The sequence below is a fragment of the Platalea leucorodia genome (assembly GCF_965183815.1).
Source record: "Platalea leucorodia genome assembly, chromosome: Z".
NCBI lineage: Eukaryota > Metazoa > Chordata > Aves > Pelecaniformes > Threskiornithidae > Platalea > Platalea leucorodia.
Genome location: NC_138858.1, coordinates 33023930 through 33049886, shown reverse-complemented (window position 1 = coordinate 33049886; position 25957 = coordinate 33023930). Strand labels below are relative to the sequence as shown.

At 36.8% G+C, this 25957-nt stretch overlaps 1 protein-coding gene across 1 annotated transcript in view; it reads left to right on the top strand.

Moving 5' to 3' along the window:
* Nucleotides 1–25957, top strand: part of PTPRD (protein tyrosine phosphatase receptor type D) — a gene marked incomplete at both ends in the record, with an annotated part of 284855 nt that overhangs the window by 135217 nt on the left and 123681 nt on the right. Inside the window, 5 exons of the mRNA XM_082335622.1 lie at nucleotides 12964–13152; nucleotides 15122–15139; nucleotides 16837–16947; nucleotides 20385–20654; nucleotides 21370–21951. Coding sequence (XP_082191748.1) covers nucleotides 12964–13152; nucleotides 15122–15139; nucleotides 16837–16947; nucleotides 20385–20654; nucleotides 21370–21951 — 1170 coding nt within the window. The remainder of the gene's footprint in view (nucleotides 1–12963; nucleotides 13153–15121; nucleotides 15140–16836; nucleotides 16948–20384; nucleotides 20655–21369; nucleotides 21952–25957) is intronic.

The window sequence follows — 25957 nt, the reverse complement described above, 5'->3', positions numbered from 1 at the left end:
ACAGGTGCTTTTTAGACTCAGAAATACTGTGAATGCTTTCACTGTCTTTCGTATGATAAAACTAAATACTGTAAAAAAAATAAGGAATTCATTATGAAATTTGAAAAATCTACTCTAATTATATAGAGCTATAGGATTTAACAGTACCCATTTTTCATTATAATGGATAAGTCTGCTTTGTGAAATGCTTTGCAAAATCATGTTACATAAAGAGTAGCTATTAAAATTAATTTTTTTACCTTCACTGAAAAGAACTTTTACCCAGGAGTTAGAAAGATAGGACAGAATGAGATCTCTGAAAGCTACTATAGCTGATTCTGTGTACTCAGAAGAAATCACATACTTTACACTGTTACTTGTCGGCCTAGCATATGTTGTGCATAAGTTTATTTAGCATTACTACATATTTTGCTGCTAGATCATGCATATACACTTTTTTCTGACATAGAATCATTAGAAGAATAGCCCCCCAGTTTGCAGCTGATGTATCCTGACTTTTAAACCCTTGATAATCGTTTCTGATGTTCTGCATTGTTTGAAACAGGAAGCGATAACTTAGAGCTGATATAGATTCATTTTTGCTTTTCACGGAGACTAACCTAAGATATTTTCTAAAGGAATTTTTATCTCTGTTTCTGGAACAAAAGACTTGGTACCTAAATTTAAGCACAAAATAAATTAAGAATACTACCTGTCGTAGTCATGAATTTTTATTTTTTTTTTTTTTTAGATTTTGTTGAGAGAAAGATGATTTCTGTAAGCTTATTTAAAACTGATAGAAACACTTAAGTATGCTTGCTGTCAGCTGTTCAAGACTTCAGCAGGAGATCATCTGGCAAAGCCATTATTTTGTTTTTCTTTTGAAGACTTAAGTTAGCATCAGCAGTTCATGTCATCCTGCTTGCTATATGAGCTGGTAAAGATGATCACAGGCATAGCAACAGAGATGTGGAAATTTGCCCATAACTTGCTGATTGTTTCTAAGAGCTTTCAGAATTTTGGTGCAGAGGGGGGTTTCCAGTGTGTTCAGGCAAGAACTTCGTGGAAGTGTTTCTGCAGCTATGATCTCCATGATACTGACTTCTCTGCAAACCCGGCTACTAAATACCAAAAAGTCATGTAATAAAGTGAACTTGAATATTTACCTCGGAAAATTTTGGCCTAATGGTTTACGAAACCGGATAAGTAAAGGTTTTTCTCTTGCTTTGTAGAAACATAGAGATTTTTAAGGCCAAAATTCAAGATAATAGTTTTATCAAAGCTCCTGATGGTGTTCTTTCAGGGTGGCTTGTTGGTGGGTTTTTAAAGGAAAAGAAGATGTTAAGGTGGGACTTTGGAGATAACAGTGTTTATAGACACATATACCTGCATCAGATCCTCGAATAATATGAAGGTTTAGATGTGTCATATTAAAGGTTAAAAATCATCTTCTTCAGAATGTTTTTAATGCATCAGGATATCAGTTTAGACAAACCTTTTCCAGAAGTGCAGTATTTAGAGCAAGAACACCAAAAAAAAGCTAGCTATATATTAGCAACATGTTTTCTTCATGTGCCGAAGGAGCTGGAAGTTACTGAAAAGTCTAAAACAACCAACCCTTCTTTTTATAATCTCTTTCAGTTAATACTCAGAACAGATTATGTTATAGCACTTATTTGAAGTAGTATGCCTTAATAAAATAAAAGCAGAAGGATGTTTAGCATGCAGAGATTGATTTTTAAGTCTTCTTCAGGTACAAAAAAATATTGAAATACTGTTGTGTAGTCTTAAGATTTATTGCTATATATTCATTATTTCTCAATTACTAGAACATCTGACCTGCTCCCAATTGCTTCTAAAGAGTGCATATAATGATCTTCATGCCTATCTCTCTAACCTACAGGAAAAATAGTTCGATCTCTTTTCTGTAAAAGAAATGAATTTTGTATTTAGTTGTAAAATGGATGACAGCTGTAATTACTACTAAATCAAAGGAGAAACAGTTCCATTGTTGAAATCAGACAGAACCCTGGCATTCTCAGTCAATTGTTTGTGTTGCTTCCGTGGCATAAGGCCTCTCACTGTGTGGTAATTCACCACTGGACAGATTCACATCTTTTGTTTTCAAGCGTTTTGTTTTCTTCATTTGTACCTTCTTTGTGCGACTTACCATGTGTTAAGTCTGTCCACAGAGTTGTTGTGGCTGATTTTTGATGTGCTTGACACATGCAATGCTATGCTAAGCTTAGTCTGTCACACTATGTCTGTTTAAAGGCCGGAACTGGCTCTCCACAGCTGTTTGACTTCATTAACTGTTTTTCACAGAACAGTTTGTGATGAATTTGCAAATAACTGTCATAACATGGAACTTTGTATTTCTATTCCTTCTGAGATGCACTTCCTCCACCCACCCACCCCCACCCCGCCTGACACGATGACTCTCTTGACTTTCTGGCAATCACACTGGGCTGTTCAAACATTATCCCAGTCCTCAGTTAGGCCCATGACTTCCAGCTGCACAGAACAGCTACTTCCTTATGTCCATGCTAGTACAGTATTCCACTGGAACTGAAACATTGCTATGTCCGTGTTAACAAATTATCATTTTCATTTGCAGAAATGTCTTTTTATAAAAAACCAAAACAAACTAAAGCAAAACCAAAAAACCCAGCCCTCCCCTCCACTTTTTTCTAGAAAGTACATCTTGCATTGTTAGGATCATCTTTAATCAGCTAGATGAAAGTGGGTGAGAAAGTTATCTTAAAAGGAAACTGAAAACAAGAAACTTGCCTATACGCTACATAAAATCAATTTAATATTTAGTAAACAAATGTTCACAAATATTGTTGTAATTATTATTGTAATATAACTATTTATAATTTGGAGATATTCACTCAGACTGTAGACTGTAATAAATTTCATTTTATACTGCCTGTTTTGGATTTTGATTTCGTTATATTTTTTAGAGATAGCACTGAATTTTGTAATTAGTTAAAATAGTTATGATGGGCTTACAGGTATGAACCTTGAGCTCAGCATGTAAAACAGTTTTAAAAAAACACTTTTAACATCCTATGCTCCTATGCCAAGCCAAGATCCTATTTCAAATTACTGACAATATAATTTGTGGTGCAATTAGTTGAGTAAATTGCAGCAAGACTTATAGCAAAACTGAGTAAATCTGCTTTTCTTCTATGTTCAACATCTAATGAATGAATCCCCACGCCATTCCTCATTTACAGTTCCATGAGAAATATTAGCTGCTGTTGCTAGACAAATATGAAAGTGTCATGTTTAAAGTACATCTCTCTCCTTCAGTCTTCCAGAAAGCCTGCTTGAGTTTGCTCAGTTCAGTTCACAACAGTTCACAATAGCTATTTGAAGGCCATATGATTATTATTGTGAAAAATGCTTTGGAAGAACGCAAGTGCTAGCTCTCAGTGGATCAGAGCAAGCACTGCCTTGCATCACCAGACCCTCTGTGCCTGCTTCGGAGGCAGGCCTCCGCCATGCTAGAAAGCATGACGGGATGTTGAGTATTTTCTTCCACGTAATAACTCAGAGTACAGACGTTATCTGTCATCTATGAAAACAGTGCTTCCTGTTACAACATGAAACATGTTAAACGCCAGACGAGTCCCATTTACTTCAGATTAGGGCAGCAGCAAAATTTCAGGTAGAAGTCGAAGTCTCAGGCCACATTGGGTTTTGGGGGCGAAATAATCCGTAGCAAAACTGTGTGATGTCATGAACTTGTGAGTCTTTCTGACATGAAAACCTTGAGGTTTTGGCTGCCTTAGGCTTTAGAAATAGTAACGTTTCTATGTTACTACATACATGTGCTCATCCACATGCATACTATTAAGTGTTAATATGAGGTTCTGCTGTGTAACTCCATACTCATTAAAGGGTATTTATCAGACAGCAGTAATTATTGCACTTGGGCACAGAGCTGCAAGAAATCTGGGTTTTAAGCCATGTGTGTCCTCTGTTACAGAGAAAGCTCTTCTGTATTCTTCCAAACAGAAGCGAATGGCTGTGTTTCCGCCAGAAGAAAATACTCTCTTAATTTCCTTGTCTGGACACTTCCTCAAAGCTATTTCGACTTAACTGGTAAAACTTACCCCAAGCAAAAAAGAAGTTCATATCTATTCTTTTCTCTTCTCGTACGCCTGTCCTTCCCTGCTAACAGATCCCTAGGCATCTTCTCAGTATCTGTGAGAGACAGAATGTTGCCATAGGTGGACACGAGAGGTGTGAGGGATACCTCCCTCATATTTAGGAAGAGGAAGAGTGAGGTCTAGAGCACACCTGTTCCCTCTGTAGCCAGGCCACCAGGGAAGAACTTAACCGTCCACTCATAAAGGAAATATACTTTCTAGCTTCTGTTGAAGATTCATAGAGGTTCAAAGATTCCATGTGTTTTAACATTTGCCAGCACTTCGGATTCTGTCTTTTGCTCATAAATTTTAGGAGTACATGATTTAACGCATTGCTTTGTTGTCTTACATCTTCCTTGTTTCATCCAGCATTTTCTTAATTGATAGTCATGTGTTCATAGTGGTGGAAAAACGTTTTAAAAAAAAAAATCAAACCACAAAAATAGAATCATAGAATCGTAAAGGTTGGAAAAGACCCTTAAGATCATTGAGTCCAACCGTTAACCTAACACTGCCACGTTCATCTATACCATGTCCTTGAGCACCACATCTATCTGTTCTTTAAATACCTCCAGGGATGGAGACTCAACCACTTCCCTGGGCAGCCTGTTCCAATGCTTGACCACCCTTTCGGTGGAGAAGTTTTTCCTAATGTCTGACCTAAACCTCCCCTGGCACAGCTTGAGGCAGTTTACTCTCCTCCTATCACTCATTACTAGGGAGAAGAGACCGATCCCCACCTTGCTACAACCTCCTTGCAGGTAGTTGTAGAGAGCAATAAGGTCTCCCCTCAGCCTCCTCTTCTCCAAACTAAACAACCCCAGCTCCCTCAGCCACTCCTCATAAGACTTGTGCTCCAGACCCTTCACCAGCTTCATTGCCCTTCTCTGGACACACTCCAGCACCTCAATGTCCTTCTTGTAGTGAGGGGCCCAAAACTGAACACAGTACTCGAGGTGCAGCCTTACCAATGCCGAGTACAGGGGCACTATCACCTCCCTGGTCCTGCTGGCCACACTATTCCTGATACAAGCCAGGATGCCATTGGCCCTCTTGGCCACCTGGGCACACTGCTGGCTCATGTTCACATGGCTGTCAACCAGCACCCCCAGGTCCTTTTCCACCAGGCAGCTCTCCAGTCACTCCTCCCCAAGCCTGTAGCGTTGCATGGGGTTGTTGTGACCCAAGTGCAGGACTCGGCACTTAGCCTTGTTGAACCTCATGCAGTTGGCCGCAGCCCATCGATCCAGCTGGTCCAGGTCCCTCTGCAGGGCCTTCCTACCCTCCAGCAGATCGACACTTCCACCCAACTTGGTGTCATCTGCAAACTTACTGAGGGTGCACTCAATCCCCTCATCCAAATCATTAATGAAGATGTTGAACAGGACCAGCCCCAATACTGAGCCCTGGGGAACACCACTCGTGACCGGCCGCCAACTGGATTTGACTCCATTCACCACCACTCTCTGGGCTTGGCCGTCCAGCTAGTTTTTAACCCAGCACAGAGTGCACCCATCCAAGCCGTGAGCAGCCAGCTTCTCCAGGAGAATGCTGTGGGAGACTGTGTCCAAGGCCTTACTGAAGTCCAGGTAGACAACATCCACAGCCTTCCCCTCATCCACTTAGCGGGTCACCTTGTCATACGAAGCTACTGTATCTATTATTTTTTTGACAGTTACCTACCTGTAGTAATGTTATGAACATTTTAAGCATGCTCTTCAGAACAATGAAGATGAATGCTGCATTAGATGTAGAAAAACTGTGCATATTTTGTACTAGTAACATTAGTGTAATGCTCAGTAATACTGAGTTTCAGGGGATATCCTCTTCAACTGCATTTTTCCAGAGTTCATTGTCTGTTCTGACAACATACCTCTTTTTTTCTCATTCTCTTCAACAATAATAGCACTTTTATTGTTTGTTATTCATCATTATGTTTGCTATTTATTGAAATACTGCAATAACATCCAAATTGCTACATCTGTATGGGTGCACTGTTGTGCCAGGCACCATAAAAAGCAGTTGGAATGCATAGCCTCTACCTTGAATAACTTACTGTTTAATTCACTGCACCAAAAGTACTTTTAATGTCCTGATCCAAGCATCTTTTGTTAAAACTTGAGGGATACAATTTCATCACCCTTATTCCGTATTTCTTTCTGCTAAGGGACGAAACTGTAGGCCTTCTGGAGCACCTTTCTACCCATTTATCAAAGTGAAAGTCATACCCTTTCTCTTTCTAAAATGCACACATTTGATGCTGAGCTAGAAATGCAAAAAATAATAGTATTATTCTCCTTTGAAAACAAGGCTTAAACAAAGTTGATAGTTTTCCCACTACAGTTCCTTTGTCGGGTTCTTAAATTTTGCAGCTGTGACATTAATGGAGTTAGTGTAATTTATACTTGTCAGTTTGGGCTGCAGAGTATGTAGGCTGCATTAAAAAGTATTCAGTAAGATTATGGCATTGAGGAAATAACTCATTGAAAGCTTTGTAACATCAGTAACAGAAATGGTCGTGATCACAAGCTGAGTTCGTTTCACTGTCTTAGGCAGTATTATCACTCCTTTAGGTTTAGGCACAGGTTTAGACATGTAGTGCAAATGGGGAGGAAGGAGGGAGAAGGGGACTATATGGTCTGACAGCTCCTTTGCCAGACTGCTCACTTTTTCTTTCTTGTCCTCTTTGGTTAAGCAAAAACAAGATGCTTGTGCTCCTTCTCAGTTCAAATTAGTATGTTACAACTTTATGGTGATGATTTATTGCTTTATACTTAAGAATGAATATAAGGTAATTACTTGTAAAAAGTGTCATATATATTTACTAATACCAATATTTTAACACAGAGTATTAATGAGTAGAAAGGAGGGGAAGAAAAAGAAAAGAATGCCTTTATGTGTTCTGGACCAATCTGTATATTCAGACTACTAACATGAGAAGTGAGCTCAGGTGTACATACGAACCTGCTGCTGATCTCATTATTTACTGCGCCATAAGACTGTGTGTGATGTGAAAAATTAAAGCTTAAAGCAAAGACTGCCATCACTGCACTACTGTTATTCTTTCCCCTTTATTTTTCAAATTAAAGTAAGGAGGATGTAAACACACAAATATTACTATGTTAAAAATATTGACTAGATAGAGCAATCACGCATTTTCCTAATCCTCATTCTTGGCAAGCCCCAGTTTAACCCTGATTTAGTGTAATCTAAATCCTAACCCTGTCTGGAAACTAAGCCTCAAATTAGAAATGGTAATCACGGAAATTCATATCGCTGCCCTTTGCCATCCTCTTGTCTTTTATTCACCAGTGCGAAATACATAGTTTTGTTCTTGTGAACATTTGCATGTGGAAATACGCGAGATGCTGTATCTTCTCAGCTTCAGAAGTTTAGTGTGTCTTTTCCTAAATATATGATACGCTGACTTAAAACGCCACTTCACATTCTCTGCTTTTGTTTCATTACCATAACTCTGGCTGAGTTCTCTCTTTATGTTAGAGAAGGGACATCTGGCAGGGATTCTTCGATTCCCTACTTTTTTTTTTTTTTTTTTTTTTTTTTTTTTTTTTTTAGGAAATGGCCTTTTGTATTTCCCTTTCCATTCCCAGTAAGCAGAACAGATATCCAAAAGTTCAGTCATAACCAAATTTGGCTGTATGGTGTTCAGATGATACGCTGTGCTATAAGCTATGACAGTGCCTGAGTGCAAATGTGAGAATAAACCCTTATTTTGAGGCCTGTGTTTTCATATGAGTGATGGATGACTCTCCCAAGTGTTGATTCTTGTCGTTCAGAACATCATTCTTAAAAGAGGGTGAGAGGTATTTCATTGTTCACATGAATGAGACCCGTCACTTTGGAAAGAGCTCACTATGCACAGTGTTAATTTAGCAGATTTTGAGAACTGCCAAAAGGTGCAAATTCCTTTTCCCATTTTCATGTCCTTATGAAGATACGTAATTTCGAAGGCTCAATGCACTCATTTGTTAAAACAGAGAACTTATTTAAGGCTAAATGCTAGTAACAATGAATGTTAACCGACTTAATGCAATGTGAAATTGCTGCTTCAACATTCATACAAATGATAATTCAGTCTAAGTGGCTCTATGTTCTGTTATATAGACATTACTTTGCAATTTGCAGGGTAATTGCATACAGAGCTACTAAACAAATTTGTTTTCTTCTGCGTCAAAAGTGCTTTGCACATGTCTTCAATATATGAATATATTAATATATCTTCAATATATTTCTAAATGCATAGTGGGATGGTATGGGAAACTGTTCTCTTGTTGAATATTTACTAACTGTTAGTGAGTCTCTGATCATCTTATCAATGTCTAATTGCCTTTCTTTTTGTGGTATAAGTGCATGAAATTTAAGACAAATCCCAACCTAGATCTGTTCTTACAGTGTAGCCATTACTCTCCTTTACTGACTTACAGCACCACTAAGTAAAAGTATCTATCTGTATATAGCAGCTTTGAACAAAGGACCCTGGGAAAACAATTTATTGTGTGTTCATAATTACCTTTTTGGCAAAATTTACCTTGTAAAGTATTTCAATAGGAATAATATTTATTAACTGGCACTTTTCTGATGCTTTACATCTTTCAAATCCAAATTAGTCTTTTATGTGTAACTAAAAACAGCTTTGTTTTTATTTTTCAATTTATTCATATGCATAGTTCTTCAATAATAGTGCAGAATACCAACTTTGCTGCAAAATGTTGATTTTACTCCCTCCCCTACTCTCTTTGGTTTTACTGTTCTCAATTGTGCGTTCAGTTCAGTTGCAGGAAGAGTGATTTTGAATAATACGGTCATGATGTCAAAACAGTGCAAATTATATGCTGCTGCCATCTGGAATAGTGAAAATAAAAGCTTTATTTACACTGTTCTTTGAAATAATAAACTTTATTGCAGCAGTTTATCTTCAGTATCTATAGTGTATTCTGGGAATACTCCATGTGTGCCTTTTTATTCTGTGAGCTACAGAATGACTAAAATTTGCCTGTGGCAAAGCTATCAGTGAATCTTGAAATAGATTTTTTTTCTTCCTGAATAGAATGGAGAACCACCCTGCATTTCCGCAATGAGAATAATTGGTTCAAATAGGATAATATTTTTTAAGAGCACAGTGAAACACTTTTGGTATGTATTTTAGTTAGGCAGATTACACAGATTTAACTACAGGTTAATATGGATATTCTGGAACATGGATGTTTAAATGATGCAAATAGTTAATGTGGTACGAAATACTTAACAGAAATATTTTCATGTCGACTGGTGCTGATTGCCAAAGTGATTCAGCAAGGTAGCTATGAATAATTTAAGACTTTAAGACCCAATCTGTTTCTAAAACCTGCCACTCTTGCTGCCAGCAGGGCCTAGACATGATCTGAAAGTAGCTTTTTACAGGAAAAGTAGTCAAAATGTTAAGAAGGTGTGGCACAAACGCTGAATGATCACTGTTTTTCTCTTCGTTTAGCTGTGTTGTACATGTCGGTAGGTTTATCATGAAGAGCCAAATCCATTGTACTGGATTTGGATGAAATCCTCTTCCTTCTTTGGATTCAGCTTTTGTATATACATAGGCTTGACAGTACTTCAGACGTAGCTTGGGAAGTTCCTGAAATCTTATGAAAGAATTATGTCATTTAAAAAAGAGAGATTGCAACAGCACACTGTTTCCTTTAAGATGAGAGAAAACGCAGTCAAAGGACGAACAGAACAGAGTTTATGATACATTGTTGCGGCACGGCTATGTTCAGAGGTTTTTTTCTGTAGATATTCTTAAAGGTAAGTATGGTTTCTTTTTGGTAGACCATAATTTAATTTGTTGGTATTTTCAAGATACCAGTCCATCAAAATTACTGTTTACACATGAAAGCTGAGTTTGGGTCTCCACTCTAGATGCTGTTGCATTTGTGAGGGCAGGCTTACTTCTAAGACAGGTGCAGCAACATAGGAAATATGCATTGGACAATGTCTGTAGGTTTACTTATACTGAAATCTGAATGTAGAGTTTAATGTACTTTTTCCATACATGTTGCTTGGAAGGGAAGCAATTACCACTTTGACAAAAGTGGCAGCAGAGGTAGGAATCTCAAGGACATTGTTTACAGATAAGCAATGTCCAACAGACTGAATACATAGAGAGACAATTTAGAAATACTGAGAACAACCACGATGGGAAACAAGGCAAGGCCGTTTTGTGTCATTCTCTCTTAAGGGTTCATGTGGTAACCAGCCTTTGTAACTGCCTCTCTATGTTGTTCAGATGATACATTTGGTGAAAAATAACATTTGTAGAGCTCTTTCAGCGATTGGAAATGGTACTAGCACAGCACTAAAGGCATTCTCTTAATGCCAGTAATGGAATGCAGCACTGTTGAGACACCTAACAAATCCAAAGAATGTGCTCTATTTCTAAATCTCTTGTATCTGTCATCCTAAACAAAATATGTATTATGTGTATGACTCACTAAGCACAAGGACAGAGAAATCTGCCCTTTAATGGCCTCTCAAAATGATAGTACCAAATGGCTTTGAGAAGGTCAAGTCTGATTTAAATTGTTGATGAATTGGAAGCTAATTCACTAGAACTGAATATTAATAGGGAACTGTGGTATATACTATGGTTTAGAGCCTAATGAGCATATTAATGAGCAGTAAAAAATATTTTTCTTTTCACCTCATGTAAAATTGTAGAGCTACCAGTATATCAAAATTTTCTAATAGTTACTTTTCTCTTACTGTGGTTGAGAGACAGTTGTTCACTGATTTGATGCTCAGCTCTCTTGCACAGTGTGTTTGATGATCTGTCAAACTTGGTATCATCAAAGTGTAAAGGCAGTTTTGTACAAATCACTAATAAACCTAGAGAGAAAAAAAGCAATTATCATCTTAAAAACTTAAAATTGTCATCTTAAATCCACTGTGATAAGCACTCCAATTAGAAATTTCATTATTTCCCTGGTCCATTTTATGTTGAATATTGGGTTTCATTGCCAAATACCTGAAAGCCAGATTGGAAACAAGCCGCAACTGTCAAAAATATACCAGTTCTGGCTATTTGAATCTGTTACATTGTGATGTGTCTCATGAAAATTTCATGAAGAGCATTCATTCAAAGAGATTCTATGCATAAGGGGGATGGATGGAATTTAATTACCCTTATTAAAAATAAGAAAGGAAAGCTCTTTACTACGCCATCCTATTAGAATTCAAGAGAGATTATCTTTGTTTTACACTTACGTATTTGCAAAAGGGACTCCAGGGTTTTCTGTATGAGCCAAGTAGGAAAGGAAAGGTCAGGTCATAAAAATCCTGTTCTGTGTCACAAGTCAAATCTTGTCAGTTACTCCCAAAGTAAAGACTTTATGTTTATAAACAGACATAAAACATACCTTTCTTTGGGAAAAGCCTATAGCTTTTGAAGGATTTGACACTTAACCACTGATTGGTAGCAATACTAGCTCTGAAGACTTATGCAAACTTAGTGGAGAATTGCATTTACTATACCAGAGTAGTATCTATGTGCATTGGTATTGCAAGCAATTAAGTAGTTCGTGGACAACACCAGACCCCAGGAACTGCAAAATTTTATAGGATGTACTTGCTTGCTATACATTTTTCAGAAAAGTCTGAAGACTTCCCTGTAACTATTTGAAAATATGACACATTTTTCATGAAAGAGCGTTGACATTGAACAATTTCTTCTAAGTTAATTTTATGCCTTAATCAATTGCATGTCAGTAACCACCAATCAAGGCATTTAATAAGATGTGTTTTACAGTTAGTATTGATCCTCTTTCTTTCTTTTTTTTTTGCTTGTCCTTTTTGAACTGAAATAATAGCAATTATTTTGCAATAAAAATATTTTTGCCATTATAATGGAAACGAAGAGCAAGATGATGTAATTAAAATAGATTATTTTACCTATGCTAACTTGATTTCTGAGGAATTGCCTTATCCCACTGTGCTTCCAGTGTTACTTGCTAGCATGTATCATCTTAACAAGGCAAATTGCTCTTGTTCAGTATTTCTTAATATTTCACTATTGACTGCACTAGGTTGAGGATTTTTGACCATGTCTGAGTCTTTTAGTTGACACAGTGGTCCCCATTCAAGATCATTATGAATGTCCTGTCACTTTAACTTTGATATCTGCATAGCTCCAATGTTTAGAGTTTCTCAGTGCTGTGCAGTCTTGCAATGCATTCATCCTCATAGCACTTCTCTGTAGCAGTAAAGCGCTATCATACCCATCTTACAGATGGACAACTGAAGCACAGGGACATTAAATGTTAAGACCAGCAGCACATAGGTAATAATGATAAAAGCAAGAAATATAACTTGGGTCTCCTGCGTCCCTGGCCAGATCCTATACTGTGTGATCACACTTCCTTGTGTACTTGTCTCATGTAAAGAAAAGGGTTTTTCCCTGTTGTTGACAAGGAATTCAATATTTCACGTAAAATAATAAGGACTCACGCTAGCAGAGCAACATCAGTGTTGTAAAGTAGCATAGTGGGAGTCTGATGATTATGCACCACATACAGTATCTCTGCCAATTTAATGCATTTCACAAGTAAGTATAAAGTCTGTGGCCACTTTTTTATGAACTTTCTATTTTGTATCAGCATTTTGATCACTGTAAGTTACCCAAAATACTGCCTGAGTATCTGGTTTTTGCATGAATTCCTTGCATACAAACAATTAGGGGACCCTTGAATGTTAAGCAGGGTAGTGATTGGGACTTTCATGAGTTACTACATAACTGATGTGAAATTCTTCAAATCGTACATTTCTTTTGCAGAGGATCAAATTCCCCGAGGTTTCCCCACCATTGATATGGGCCCACAGCTGAAGGTGGTTGAACGAACTCGTACAGCTACCATGCTATGTGCAGCCAGTGGCAATCCTGATCCCGAAATAACTTGGTTCAAAGATTTCTTACCTGTTGACACAAGCAACAACAATGGCCGCATCAAGCAGTTACGCTCAGGTAGGGTCTTGTTACTGTTTCCACTAATGCCCAGAGATGTTCTCTCTCACCTTTTCTTTCTTTTTTTTCTCTTCCTTTTTTTTTTAATTTTTACTTATAGGTAATAATTTCTCTTCCTCCTCTTTTCCGTGTTACCGAGTGTGTTGTCCATGTCTGTGATGTTGTCATAGCCTTTTCTAGAGTCTGTCTCTGTGTTTTGCAGCTTCTGTTTACTCCACATTGCTCACTGCTGTGACTGTACTTTTTGATAATTTTTTTCTTTACTGCTTTTTGCAGTACTTGACGGATCCATTTTCTCCTCTTTCTTTCTTCTTTCCTTTTTATTTTTTTTTAACAAATTTATTTTAACATTGGACTTCATTCAGAAATTGCAAGGAGTACCAATGGTTATATTCATCAAAACCAAAGCCTGCATTAGACACTTCAATTAAAATTTAAAATGTGTTTTGTGCTGTCTTTTCCACATTTGACTCCACTAAAGATTAGCCAGTTTGGACACATCTTCTTTCCTCTCACAAACAGATAAAACACAATACTTTTTCCCATGCACAATTATACCTTAAAAAGAAAATTTAGAAAAAAAAAAAAAAAAAAGAAAAAAGAAAAGAAAAGAAATCCTTGGGTAATCTATGGAATAAATTCTTTTTGCTGGCTGAGCATTTTTCCAACACATTTAGCCACAGTAGTGTGCGCCCACGCTAAAGCTTTATGAATCCTACATTTTCTGGATCTACAGAAGTCTGCTTTTGGTGTAGAATCCAGCTTTTGCTGCTCTCTCTCTCTTTGCCCCTTGCACCTCCCTAGCAGTTCTTTCACTCTCCTCCTGCCCTAGTTTATTCTTTTGCTCTCTTTAGATTAAAAAAAACCAAAACAAAACCCTAAATTTACAAAGTTTAAAGCTTATCCCTAAATAAGATAATTGGGACATAATGAGCTTTTTTCTTTGGCAATTGTAGTAGATATCGTTGTAGAATCTAAGTTGTTTAATCACGTGTCTTCCCAGAATTCTCAGCTTTTGACCTGTCCTGTGATGTTAAATCGTCTTGTTAACTGACTTTTTGCTTGTTGTCAGCAGAACTGTGTAAATTAACCTTCTGTTAATGTAAATTAAGAATTAATTTTTCACATGTGACATAGATGATTTAGTATATAAAGCTTTAACTGAAAACTTTGTACCAAATTATAAGGAATATAATAATATTTTTATGCTGTCTTTCTTCTCTCCGTATTTAAATCTCCAGAATCTATTGGTAAGTGCTTAGTTCTGAAGCGCACTTCACCCCCACTAATTTCCATATTCAGAATATTATGATTATTATGATTATGATTATATGATTACTATTATTATTCTTAAAATGCATGGCATGCATTTTACTAACAGTCAGTGTAGTCACAAGATCCCTATAGTGCCGCACACGCACACCTCCACAGAAATGTTGTCTTATCAGTCATAGCAACACCTAAAAGAAACAGTACACGTATCACATAGCTGTAGAACAGTAAATGCCATAATCCAGCCTAAACTACAGTGTTTGTTTTGAGATAGCCTTCAGTGTATCCTCTTTTTATATATATATAGATTTATATATATATATTTAAATAGAATTTCCAATATTTTCCTAAACTATGTCATAAGTACAGTATTGTAAAGTTTCCTTTAAGTATTTGAGGCATATTCGATATATATCTAACCCTATATAACCAAACATCTAAGAACTCAGATGCTACTCTGAGAACGGCAATGCAGCCAATTGTAGCCTTTGCCCTTTGTGGTACAATGCAACTTGCTTTTATAACCTGATAATACGAATATATTCCTGTTTTAACAGTATAGTAATTCAAGTTTCTCTTAAGACCTTATTTAATTCTGTAAATCTAATTTGATTCTTCTTCCAAAGCCCTAGCCTCCTTCTTCTCGTACTAATGCTTCTTCTTTCTAATCTTATTTGCATTCATATTATCCACCCAGGTGGTACACCAATAAGAGGTAAGAGTGCTGAACTAACGTTCACAGAATGATCTTACTCATTCTTTCTGTCCTTTCATCCCTCTCATCTTTGTCCTGTTTTGTTTTTTTTTTTTTCCTAAGGAAAAAAAAAAAAAAAAACACAACAAACAACAAACCACAGAAATGTCTATCATCTGACTTTTTTTTACCTTTGTCCTGTTTGGTTATGATCAGTGACTCTCATATTGTGACCTTTCTTTCTGCACACTCCCTTCTCCTTTCCCTTTTCTGTTTGTTCATTGGAAAAAAAAAAAAAAAGAAACGATAATTTGTTTTGTGATATGCTTCAAAGAAAGCATATCCAGGTCTTCTGGCCATAGCCCAGTCACAGCGTACCATTTGTCCCTCTTTTTTCTTTTTCTTCTTCTTCTTCTTCTTCTTTTTCTTCTTCTTCTTTTTCTTCTTTTTTTTTTCTTTTTTTTTCCTTCCTCTTTTTTTTGTCCAACTGGAGCAAAAAAAGATCATTTTTTTTCTTCCTTAGCTGTTCTTGTCCTGGACCAAAGCCAAGATGGTCTGGAGAACAGTAGCAGACATGCAGAAGACAACATGGACTATCTTCTTTTTGTCTTATCTTTCATAAAAGGTTTTTATTTTTGTTCTTCTTCAATCCTTTTTTTTCTTTTAACTTCGTAAAGTTGAAAATGATGTGTCCCCCCCTAAAAAATTAAAGAAATGGTTTTTTTTCCCCTTTGTTGTTTTTTTTTGTTTTCTTTTTCTTGGAGTTCTCTCACCTCTGGATTTTTGGATCTTCTAGTCTACAGGCTTTGGAAATGAAAGGTTAATGACTTATTATTCTTGGTGGTATGTGGTATTGTTGGTTTTTGATACTCTGGCAAAACTGTTTACTTCTTTTGTAATTCTTGTTTTGTATTTTTCTTGGGTTTTGTGACACCACACTGCTAATCCCACTTGTGGATTTTGATGGGTGTCTTGGGGGGGGCCCTCCTATGGTCCTCAGCAGTGGTTGGTTGGTTCTTCCTTGTTGATGTAGACCATGCTTTTTAACTTTTTTGTCTTCTAATTCAACTGCTCTTTGTTTTTCAGCAAACGTACTTTAAGATTGTAAGTTGCGGCAAACTGTCTTTCTTTTCTTACCGATCTGCATGTCTTAAGGGAGTTTTGTTTCTTTAAAAGAATATTTTGATAATTATAAATTACTAATGCAGTTTCTTTTTTTCACTTCAAGCAGCCTTTTTGTTCTTGCTGCACATTTTTGGCTTTCTTCAGCAGAAGATTTCTTGAAGCCTGTCCTGCCTTTTTTACGAGTACCACCTTTTGTGCTACTTTCGTTACTAGATTGAAACAGTGAAATAAAAATTAAAAAAATATAATGACCCAACTACTTAATCTCTTTTGTTTTATTCAAAAGCCATTCTTCCTTGAAGCAGTCTCACCCATCTTCATTTTAATGGTTTAGGAAAGAGTATTGTTTAAAGAGGGTTTTTTTTTGCCAAATGCAAATTGTTTTCTTGTGCTAGCACTGATGATGTGAAAAAAATAATCTCCTTGTTTTTTTCATTGCATCATTTTCTGTCTGTGCACCTTAGCAAGAAAATGAACCGACGTTGAGTGGACCTTCGCATACAAGCTTTTCATATTGTTAAGCGGTGTATTGTTATGGATATAAAAAGCCTTCTCTGACCGTCTCTTTGGCAATGTATTTTATATTCATACAGGTGCACTCCAAATTGAACTGAGTGAAGAATCTGACCAAGGCAAATATGAGTGTGTTGCAACCAACAGTGCGGGTACACGCTATTCTGCCCCTGCCAATCTATATGTCAGAGGTAGGAATGACATAACCCTGGCATCCACTCTTCATTCAGGTTCAGGGCTAAGATACTTCCAGGATCTATGCAGTTACCACTGTAATAATCAAAATGCCATGGTAAATGTGTCAGTCATAAAATTCATTTAAAAGTGTAGAGGAAAGGCTTGGGGTTTGTTTTGTTCTTTTAAAGCACTCTTGAGTCCAGTCTACACTGTGGGTTAAGGTTTGTAAGTATATTTATATTTTTACATCTTGACTTCTATTTTTCCTGCATTAAGTTAAATTGTGCTTTGCATTTATTTTCTTTTATTGGTTTTTGTTTTGTTTTGCTTTTCTTTTCAAACTCCTGAGGTGACTGCTCGGTGTGCTACTAATCAGCTGAGTGTAACCCCACGGCATTGAGGTGTATGCCTACATGACCTCTGCTGCGTAATTGCAAAGGAAAAGCTTCTAACTTTATAATAATATGTATGCAGAGCACAACTGTATTTTCTTCTTTTCTATTTCTTCTTTATATATATGTATGTATATATATATATTTATATATCTTTAGTGTAAGACTTGTGAGTGTAGTCCTTATAATGATAGTGGTCAATTGGCTATATTTTTTTAAGAAATTACCTGTCTATATGACAGCTATGATTAATAAGGAAACAATTATATTCCTCTGTACAGTAGTAGAAAAGGTTTATTTTTTTTAACATATGAAAATATTCCTCTGGTTCAACTAGAAAGAAGTGCTTTGTTTCTGGCAGTATTTCCAACGGCTGGTTGATGTAGCTTTCTGTACAACAAAGCCTATAACATACATACATACATATGTGTATATATATGTGTGTGTGTGTGTGTGTGTCTACAGTATAAGGGGATGGGTGGGGGAAATAGGACTAAAACCATAAACAGCTGTAAACTTTACTGTAGGGTGGATGACCTTACCAAAAATACCTAGCTTGATTTTGAAATTTTTTTAGAGCTGATTTTTCGATCTACCTGGTATGTTTTCGTATGGTGTGACTCTTTTGGCTAAGTTAAAAAAAAAAAAAAAAAAAAGAAAGGAAAACATTTCATAGTTACGACATCCATAGAAAGTTATTTGATCTTTTTTTTTCTTTCTCTTCTCCTCCAACATACTGACTCTCCTGTACTGCATGAGGCATGTATACCTTTTTATCCAAAGGAAAATTTCAAAATTATGCTAGCTATTGTTTCTAACACCGTTGTAGCTGTGGAAAATGCTAACTTTTCAAGATGAGGTAGGAAGGTTTAATTAGAGCAAGTAGAGATGTTCAAGTAGCAGTTGAAAGCCTTGATATGGCCTTTTTACTCTCTCTGTGTTTCCCTTGTTTTTCTCCTTTCCTCATTTCATTGTGTTCTGCATCAAACCCCCTACATCCCTCAGAGCTGCGAGAAGGTTGGTGTGTTTTTTACTTTTTACCCACCTTACAAAACTATTAATTAAACCAATAACAAAGAATACAAATGAAATGAATGTAGCTGCATTGTGGCATTTTTTACGTTAATGTTATGTTTAAGCAGAGAATGCCCTGGTCATGGCTTTTGATGAGTGCTGGTATCTAACTGTTGTGCATGATAAGAGAGAATGCACCTGGATGCATGGCAACCTTTTTAGCTTTAACACTAACGTCTAGTAAACTTGGTCAGTGTTCCTGCTTTTTCTTCCCTTTTAATTTCTTGTTTATACTGATGCCTGCTTTTGAAGGAATGGTTTCAGCAGTTGCTTTTCTAAACAGCCCGTGCATGAAGACTAAACTCTCCTCTGTCTGTAAGGATTGCATTCAATACAAGAAATTCCTCATTGCCTGCTGCTTGCTTTGTGTGGCCTCTGTGAACTGGCCGCATACGGATGTTTTGCTCTCTGCTTGTTCCCCTTCTGCCTGTCATTCACTCATGAGGCCATTGCAGTAAGCCCCTTCTGAATCCATAATAGATCACAGAAATTTAATCAAACTCAGTGGAAAGGTTTCAGACTAATGAAGTTTTCCTTATTTTTTTAAAAACTCACTCATAGTATTTTGTTTTACTTTTTATTTTTGCTGAATTAAAACTATCTTAATGATTAGCCTCTATTAAACCCAAATAAATACAGTTTCAAGTACGCTGCCCAGTGAAAGGCCTAAATACAAACCTACCTCTCTCAGCCACCTCTCTCTCTTCCACTTCCCCCACACGTGCACACCACTGAGAATATTTGAAGCAGGAACACTGATCTGTTATTGCCTGGTAATTTTCTCGGTGTTGTGTTTGCTTAAATATTAACTACTCAGTTAGTGCAATGTCCTGCTATGTGTTTAAGGTTGCCACCCCTTGCTATCAATACAGAAATGTCTAATATTATTGATCCTTATAGCTTATTTTGCTTTCCCTTAACTGTGAGCATAGTGGAATCCTGAATGTTAAATGTGCTGCTATTTTCCCAGTGGCCCTTCCTAACAGTTGCTTTTTAACCACCTAAACTTAATCTAATTCCCTTCTCCCTCAAACTCTTATGCTTCTCTTAAACTCCTGTATCTGTCAGCTTATCCTATCCCTATCTCTTTCAAGTTTTCTTTCCTCACCCAATATGTATTCTTTTTGAGTTCTTTTTCTTTCTGCAGTTTTTACTCAGACATTTCCCTAAGCATGATTCTCTATTGATTCTGTCATTTGCTTGCCTGCATGACCAAATCCAGTACTTTGTACTGGCTTTGCCTAGTTTCTTTCTGTGACTATATACATATATATATATATATTTATATTTATATATGTGTGTATATATATGTATGTATATGTGTGTGTATATATATATATATATATATTTGTATCTGTGTGTAATTATATATTTTTTTTTCTATGTTTGTTCCAGTGGTAGTGTGAGGTCTTGAGGCTGCATCTACTTTGAGTCTGAAAGCAAATGAAATTGCACTTTCAATGTACTGTAGGAAATGTGTTCCAGGACTGTGATGTGACAATGTGGCCTAGCACATTTATTCACATCAACTGGAAGCACGCAGCATTGAAGTTGGTTTTGGTAATCAACTCAAGCATGCTGTTGACCTTCCGGTTTTCTTCTGTGCATATATATATATGGGCATATAAAGCGCGCATATATATATATGCACGCGTGTGTGTGCGCACACACGCGCGTGTGTATATCTTTTGCATGGTGTTTGTGTATTGTTAGTATGTAGTTAGTTAACTGTGGGGCCCTAATAGGTCTGAATCAGCCTTTGTATGAATGTGCCTAATAATATCCTCAAGTAAATATAGAATAATTCACATTGTGTGCAGACAAAATTCTTGTTTAGTCTCGTATTTCTTTTATACATATATTCTGGCAGATCGGAATAACACGTTAACACGTTAAATTGTGTCTGTACACTGCATGTAGTCCATATGGAAGACTCAGTTTCTTTTTTTGTATATGTTATTACCTTTTTTTGTGTTTTGTTCCAGTTCGACGGGTCCCACCGAGGTTCTCTATCCCCCCCACCAATCATGAGATCATGCCTGGCGGGAGTGTAAATATCACGTGTGTTGCGGTGGGGTCACCAATGCCATATGTGAAATGGATGCTAGGAGCAGAAGATTTGACACCTGAGGATGATATGCCAATAGGGAGGAACGTCCTTGAGCTTAATGATGTCAGGCAGTCCGCAAACTATACTTGTGTTGCTATGTCTACCCTTGGTGTTATAGAAGCAATAGCGCAGATAACTGTCAAAGGTATATCCCAAGCACATGTATTTGGACATAGTTCAGTCTTTTCTTTCATTCATTGCCATATTCTGAACAAATATATTACACTGAAAGGGACTAAATGCCTCTTACCCTCTTAAATCAAGAGGGTAAATATTCCAGCCAATCACTGGTATAAGACAAAATACAAATTCGGACAGCAGTAATACTGATAAATAAGTTAATCATAATGTTCCATTATTCTCCTGTGTCTAGCTTCCAGCCTTCATTTCAAGTAAATAATGGATCTTGTAATCTTGCATATACTTATCAAGAGCAGGACCCTTTAAGAACCAGTCATTTTTATTTTTAGAGTTGCTGGGTGTCCAAGTATCATGTTCACTGAGTAACTGGAAACCAGAGTTTCCAAAAATATCTGAAAATTAAACTGTAATGGTGCACTGTCTGTTTATAAGATTCCTCTTCTGCATATGTTTACAGGATCTATTACAAAAGTCACTATCATTAATTTATATCAAATAAACCTTACACTACAAAACTCAAAGATTTTCTGATAGATTTCTGTAGTAAATCATAATTGCCAAAAGCTTGCTCTGAATAGATCACACCTTCTTTCCATTCCAATCTTCCTGTTTTGTTTTTGTTGTTGTTGTTGCTTGTTTTGGTTTTTAAGCTGCTTATTGTAATAATTAATATCTACTGTTACATAGTGCTAACTGTGTTTTTTGGCATTTACCTTTAGCCTTACCCAAACCTCCTGGAACACCTGTGGTGACAGAAAGCACAGCGACAAGCATAACATTGACTTGGGATTCTGGAAACCCTGAGCCAGTTTCTTACTACATAATCCAACACAAACCCAAAAACTCTGAGGAGCCATATAAAGAAATTGATGGGGTGGCCACAACACGCTATAGCGTGGCTGGCCTAAGCCCATATTCAGAGTATGAATTTCGCGTAGTTGCTGTAAATAATATTGGGCGAGGGCCACCCAGTGAGCCTGTAGCAACAAGGACTTCAGAGCAAGCACCTTCAAGTGCACCACGCAATGTGCAGGCCCGTATGTTGAGCTCTACCACCATTTTGGTACAGTGGGAAGAACCTGAGGAACCTAATGGACAAATACAAGGTTACAGAGTTTATTATACCATGGACCCCACTCAACATGTCAACAGTTGGATGAAGCACAATGTGGCTGACAGCCATATTACCACTATTGGGAATCTGGTACCCCAGAAAACATACTCTGTGAAGGTTCTTGCTTTTACTTCTGTTGGGGATGGACCACTTTCTAGTGACATTCAAGTCATCACTCAAACAGGAGGTAAGCTAGCAACGAACAGAATTTGTGTGAAAGAATTAAATACATGCAGAAATCTTGCAGAGAGAGAATTTGAGTTTAAAATGTTGAAAAAAACTTCCTCTTGAGGATAGACGGTTTATTCAGGTAGCTTCTCCAGATAACCTTTTCTCAGTTCCACAGTGCAAGTTATCTTTGAAGAGTGGAAATTATCCCCTCACACTTTCATTTTTATTTTTCATCAATCTCAAGAAGTTTAGCTGAAGTTTAACTGAAGTCTCAGGGAGACCTTCATCCCAGAGGTGGCCAGATGTTATGGCTTCTATTTGGCAGTGCTCTGTGCACCAAAAGTGTTTGTCAAGTATTTCTTCATAGCTTTCTTTGAGGAGTTATCTGTGTTGGTGGGTTTTGTTTAGGTAATGTGTGATTCCCATATGCTACTTAAATCTAGTGAATCTTGCTTTTGGAAATTTAAAACATGTATGTACTGCATGTGTATTCAAATAGTTGGTAAGGTTCTGAAAACACATAAACATGAAAGCATTAAAAAAACAACAAACATTTGTGTAGGTTCAAGCAAGCAGTTCTGTACACTTTGGATTTATAAATCAAATCCAACCTGTCCCTACAAAGTGCGTACCACAAGGTCACCATTTTCTTGTTTTATGTTTGCAGTTACGTTGTTTTGTTTCTGTACAGGAGGATTAGGTTCATGACTTAGTTTATTAGCAAAGGACAAGCACGCATAGTGATAAACATTGCAGGGAGTTTTTACAAAATCAAAAGCAAGAAGCTCTGGTGGAGCTACACTGCAGAAAGTGTTTTATTGTAGCAAAAGGAAATAAAAGCTCCCTGTAGAGGTTTAGAGAAAGTTGTATGAAATATTACTGTAGGTCAGTGATTGCCTAGAAATATTATATAATACTACTTGAATTTTTTAGTACTGGAAAGTTTTCTGTTGAAGAATTTAGCATCCCTCAAATTCTTAAAAAACGTATCTCTAAAGTGTAACTGAAGACAGGTATGTTTTGTCCACATTTTTACTTCTGCATTTTACCTATATGCATTTAATAAACAACAGAAATTGAGGTATTGTCCTGGAACCCTTCTAAGTGTTGTGTTACACAAAGGTCTAGGTGTTACGGTTTGCAGTATCTCAGCTGAGAAGTTACTAAATTAATTTTTTTAGACCTTCTAGTGGTACATTAAAATGTGTCTGTGCACATGCAAATGTAAATATGGGCACCATAGTTTAATTTTGGCAATTGTAATCTTTTTCAGGGACTGGTTTCTATATTGTCATCTGACTTCTTTTTGAATGCATGTGCAAAAAGCTTTTAAAAAGAAGAAGGTTTAGTGAGCTCCTCATCTGTGTTTTCACTTACAACCGTAAACCTCCTAGATTAGTAAGAGTTTGTCAGTGGCTTCCCCAGAGAAGGATGAAGCAATCGAAGTAATGAGCACTGAGGCTCAGCTGGACCAGCCCAAGTTACATTACTTGCTGAGGTCACTTCAGAAAAGCTCTGTTTATTAAAAGCTTTATAGAACTTGCCATTAAATGTGCCCATCTGTTTCCAGTTACTGTTGCAATCTGAAAAAAATATGACAACATTAACAGTGCAGGAGGGATTCTCAGTACATGTTTTCAACTTTGTAACAGAGTTGACTTGACACTGTTTGTTTGTGACATTAAAAATCAAAAGAAAACCGAAAATATGTCATACGGGGGGCATTTTTAAGCACTGATACTTGTACTTGAAATATGAACATTTTAAGTCATAAAAGAGAAAAACAGCTAAGAAAGTCTAGTGCTGTTCTCCAGTTCAGGGTATGTTTAAAAACTAAGATTCTCCCATCTTTCTATCCAGAAGTTTCTCTTCAGTGAACACTGCAGAATAAAATGCCCTCCTTGCCCTTCCCTTCCAGATTTGCTGTAATCTAAATCTGAATATGATTGTTTTGGTTTAAGTCTCTCTCAAGCTGAAACTCATCCAAATAAATGTAGTGAATTATAAAGTGCCATTTAAAAACAGCGGAAATGGATTTAATGAAACATACGTAAAAGAGTAAAAATAGGAATGGGATGGTGTTTACATTTTGATTGTGTGTTTGTTTTTTGTTTTTTATTTTTTAAACAAATAAGCCTGTCATTGTAAGTATGTAGCTTAACCCTTACGCTTACTTTGGGGATATCAGAGTATATATACAACAAAATCTGATTGACAGCTGTGACTTACAGGCTCTGTTAGCTTGGTTTCCTTCAAAGCTTTCCTCCCTTATGTACATTCTGATCTTTGGAGAGAGATTATAAAAAGTGAATAATTTGTTTTAAAAAAGCCTGTTTACGAGAATCTTTGCTTTCTTAGTACAGCAGTATTGTTCTTTTGAAATGGCTGTATGAGTGGCTTCTCACTTTGCAGGTCAGCTGAAACTCTGCAGATGATAGTGACAATTAGGTTTCTAATTAAAATATTAACTAGGAAGAGGTAGTTTGAGGGGAAGAGAAGGAAGCATTTTCAGACAACCAAACATAAAAAAAAAAAAGTTCTATGTTCAGTTTTGCGTTTCAGTATTCTGCGTAAGCATTTTAAGGAAAAGCTATGTCCTATTGCCAAGTTGTTTTCAGCAGTGTTTTCTTTACTGTAGAAAGACACCATTCTAAGAAATTAAGTAATCAGAAAACAGCTGTAGAGCTGAGCCTTTTGAATAAGGGAAGATCAGTTCCAAAAGCTACACCTGAGAAAGTCCTTGTTCTGCATTTTGGGTCAAAGGATTTGATTCTGCTGAGTGTGGAGTCAGGACCAGTATATTATTCACATAAAGAGAGCCTTAGCTTAAGGGAAATGGTTCTGGAGTTCTTATTGTGAAAGATTATAAATTCAGAGGAAGGGAGTCTGTAGCAAGGGAATGCAGTTCTGTGTTGTAGCAAGCTAACTGCTTTGCCAGACATTTCAAATTTTTTCATGACCACATGAATGGGTAAGACTCATGTCTCTGAAACTCTGTAGTGCTAGTCTCCTAGTGAAACATTTCATGAAAATGGACTTCCACAAGGGAAGGATTGGGAGCATGCAGCTGGAAACTCAACCATGATGCAAGGAAGCAGGTGGAAGGAGAATAATTTGGAGCTGAGGTGGGGTGCAGGATGGTTTTTAAGTGACAAAATTCCCCTTAAGGAACATTTTTGGTCAGGTAGGAAAGACAATTTCAGCTTTTGAATAACCCCTCTGCTCTCAAAGCATAGTTAACTTCTGTTAAGTGCCCCAGTCTCTATGTTTACTCACTTAAATGCTAACATGATGAGACCAATATTGAGGATCTTACCCTCCCACAGTGATTCTTCTAGCTTTTAATCTCCCTCTCTTTCTTCCGGTTAGAACACAAAATAGGGTATGGATATGGGATTTTTTTTTTAATCTGATTTTTTTCTAGTCCAGAATTGTTTTGTGTATTCCAGAATACACATATTATTTTAAGAAAGTGATTTATGGATTTCTGGTTATTTTTCACAAAATGTGCTATGCTTTTTGGACATTTAAAATGTATTGTAGTTAATTATTTTGAATACTGTGGTTCTGTGTTCAATACTGCAGAACTGCAAGCCTCAGCTATCTTCAGACTCATTTGAAGAGATTATTTCTGTTGTAGCAGAAAGGGAGAGAGAGAGCAGGATGCACATATAGTTAGTACATTAACTGTTTTATTTTGTAATTATATGCTATGAGAATTTGGTATTTCAAAAAGTACTAGTTTTTTGTTTTACAAATCAAAAACTCTGGAGCACATTAACTCTTCAATTGTAAGAGCTTCTCTGCAGAGCTTCATGCTTCTTCCAGAGAAAGCAGAAGCATGAACTCTTGATCCCTTCCAGTTCCCAACTGACTGTAAATCCTCTTGATCAATCTATTGTCCTTTGCAAGACTGATTCCTAATTGAACTGATTGAGTTTTGCTCTAGGTATGGATTTCACCCTAGCAATGTCATGGGGCCCTTTCTAGCCTGGAGTCTCTCTCCTCTCTTTCCAGCATCA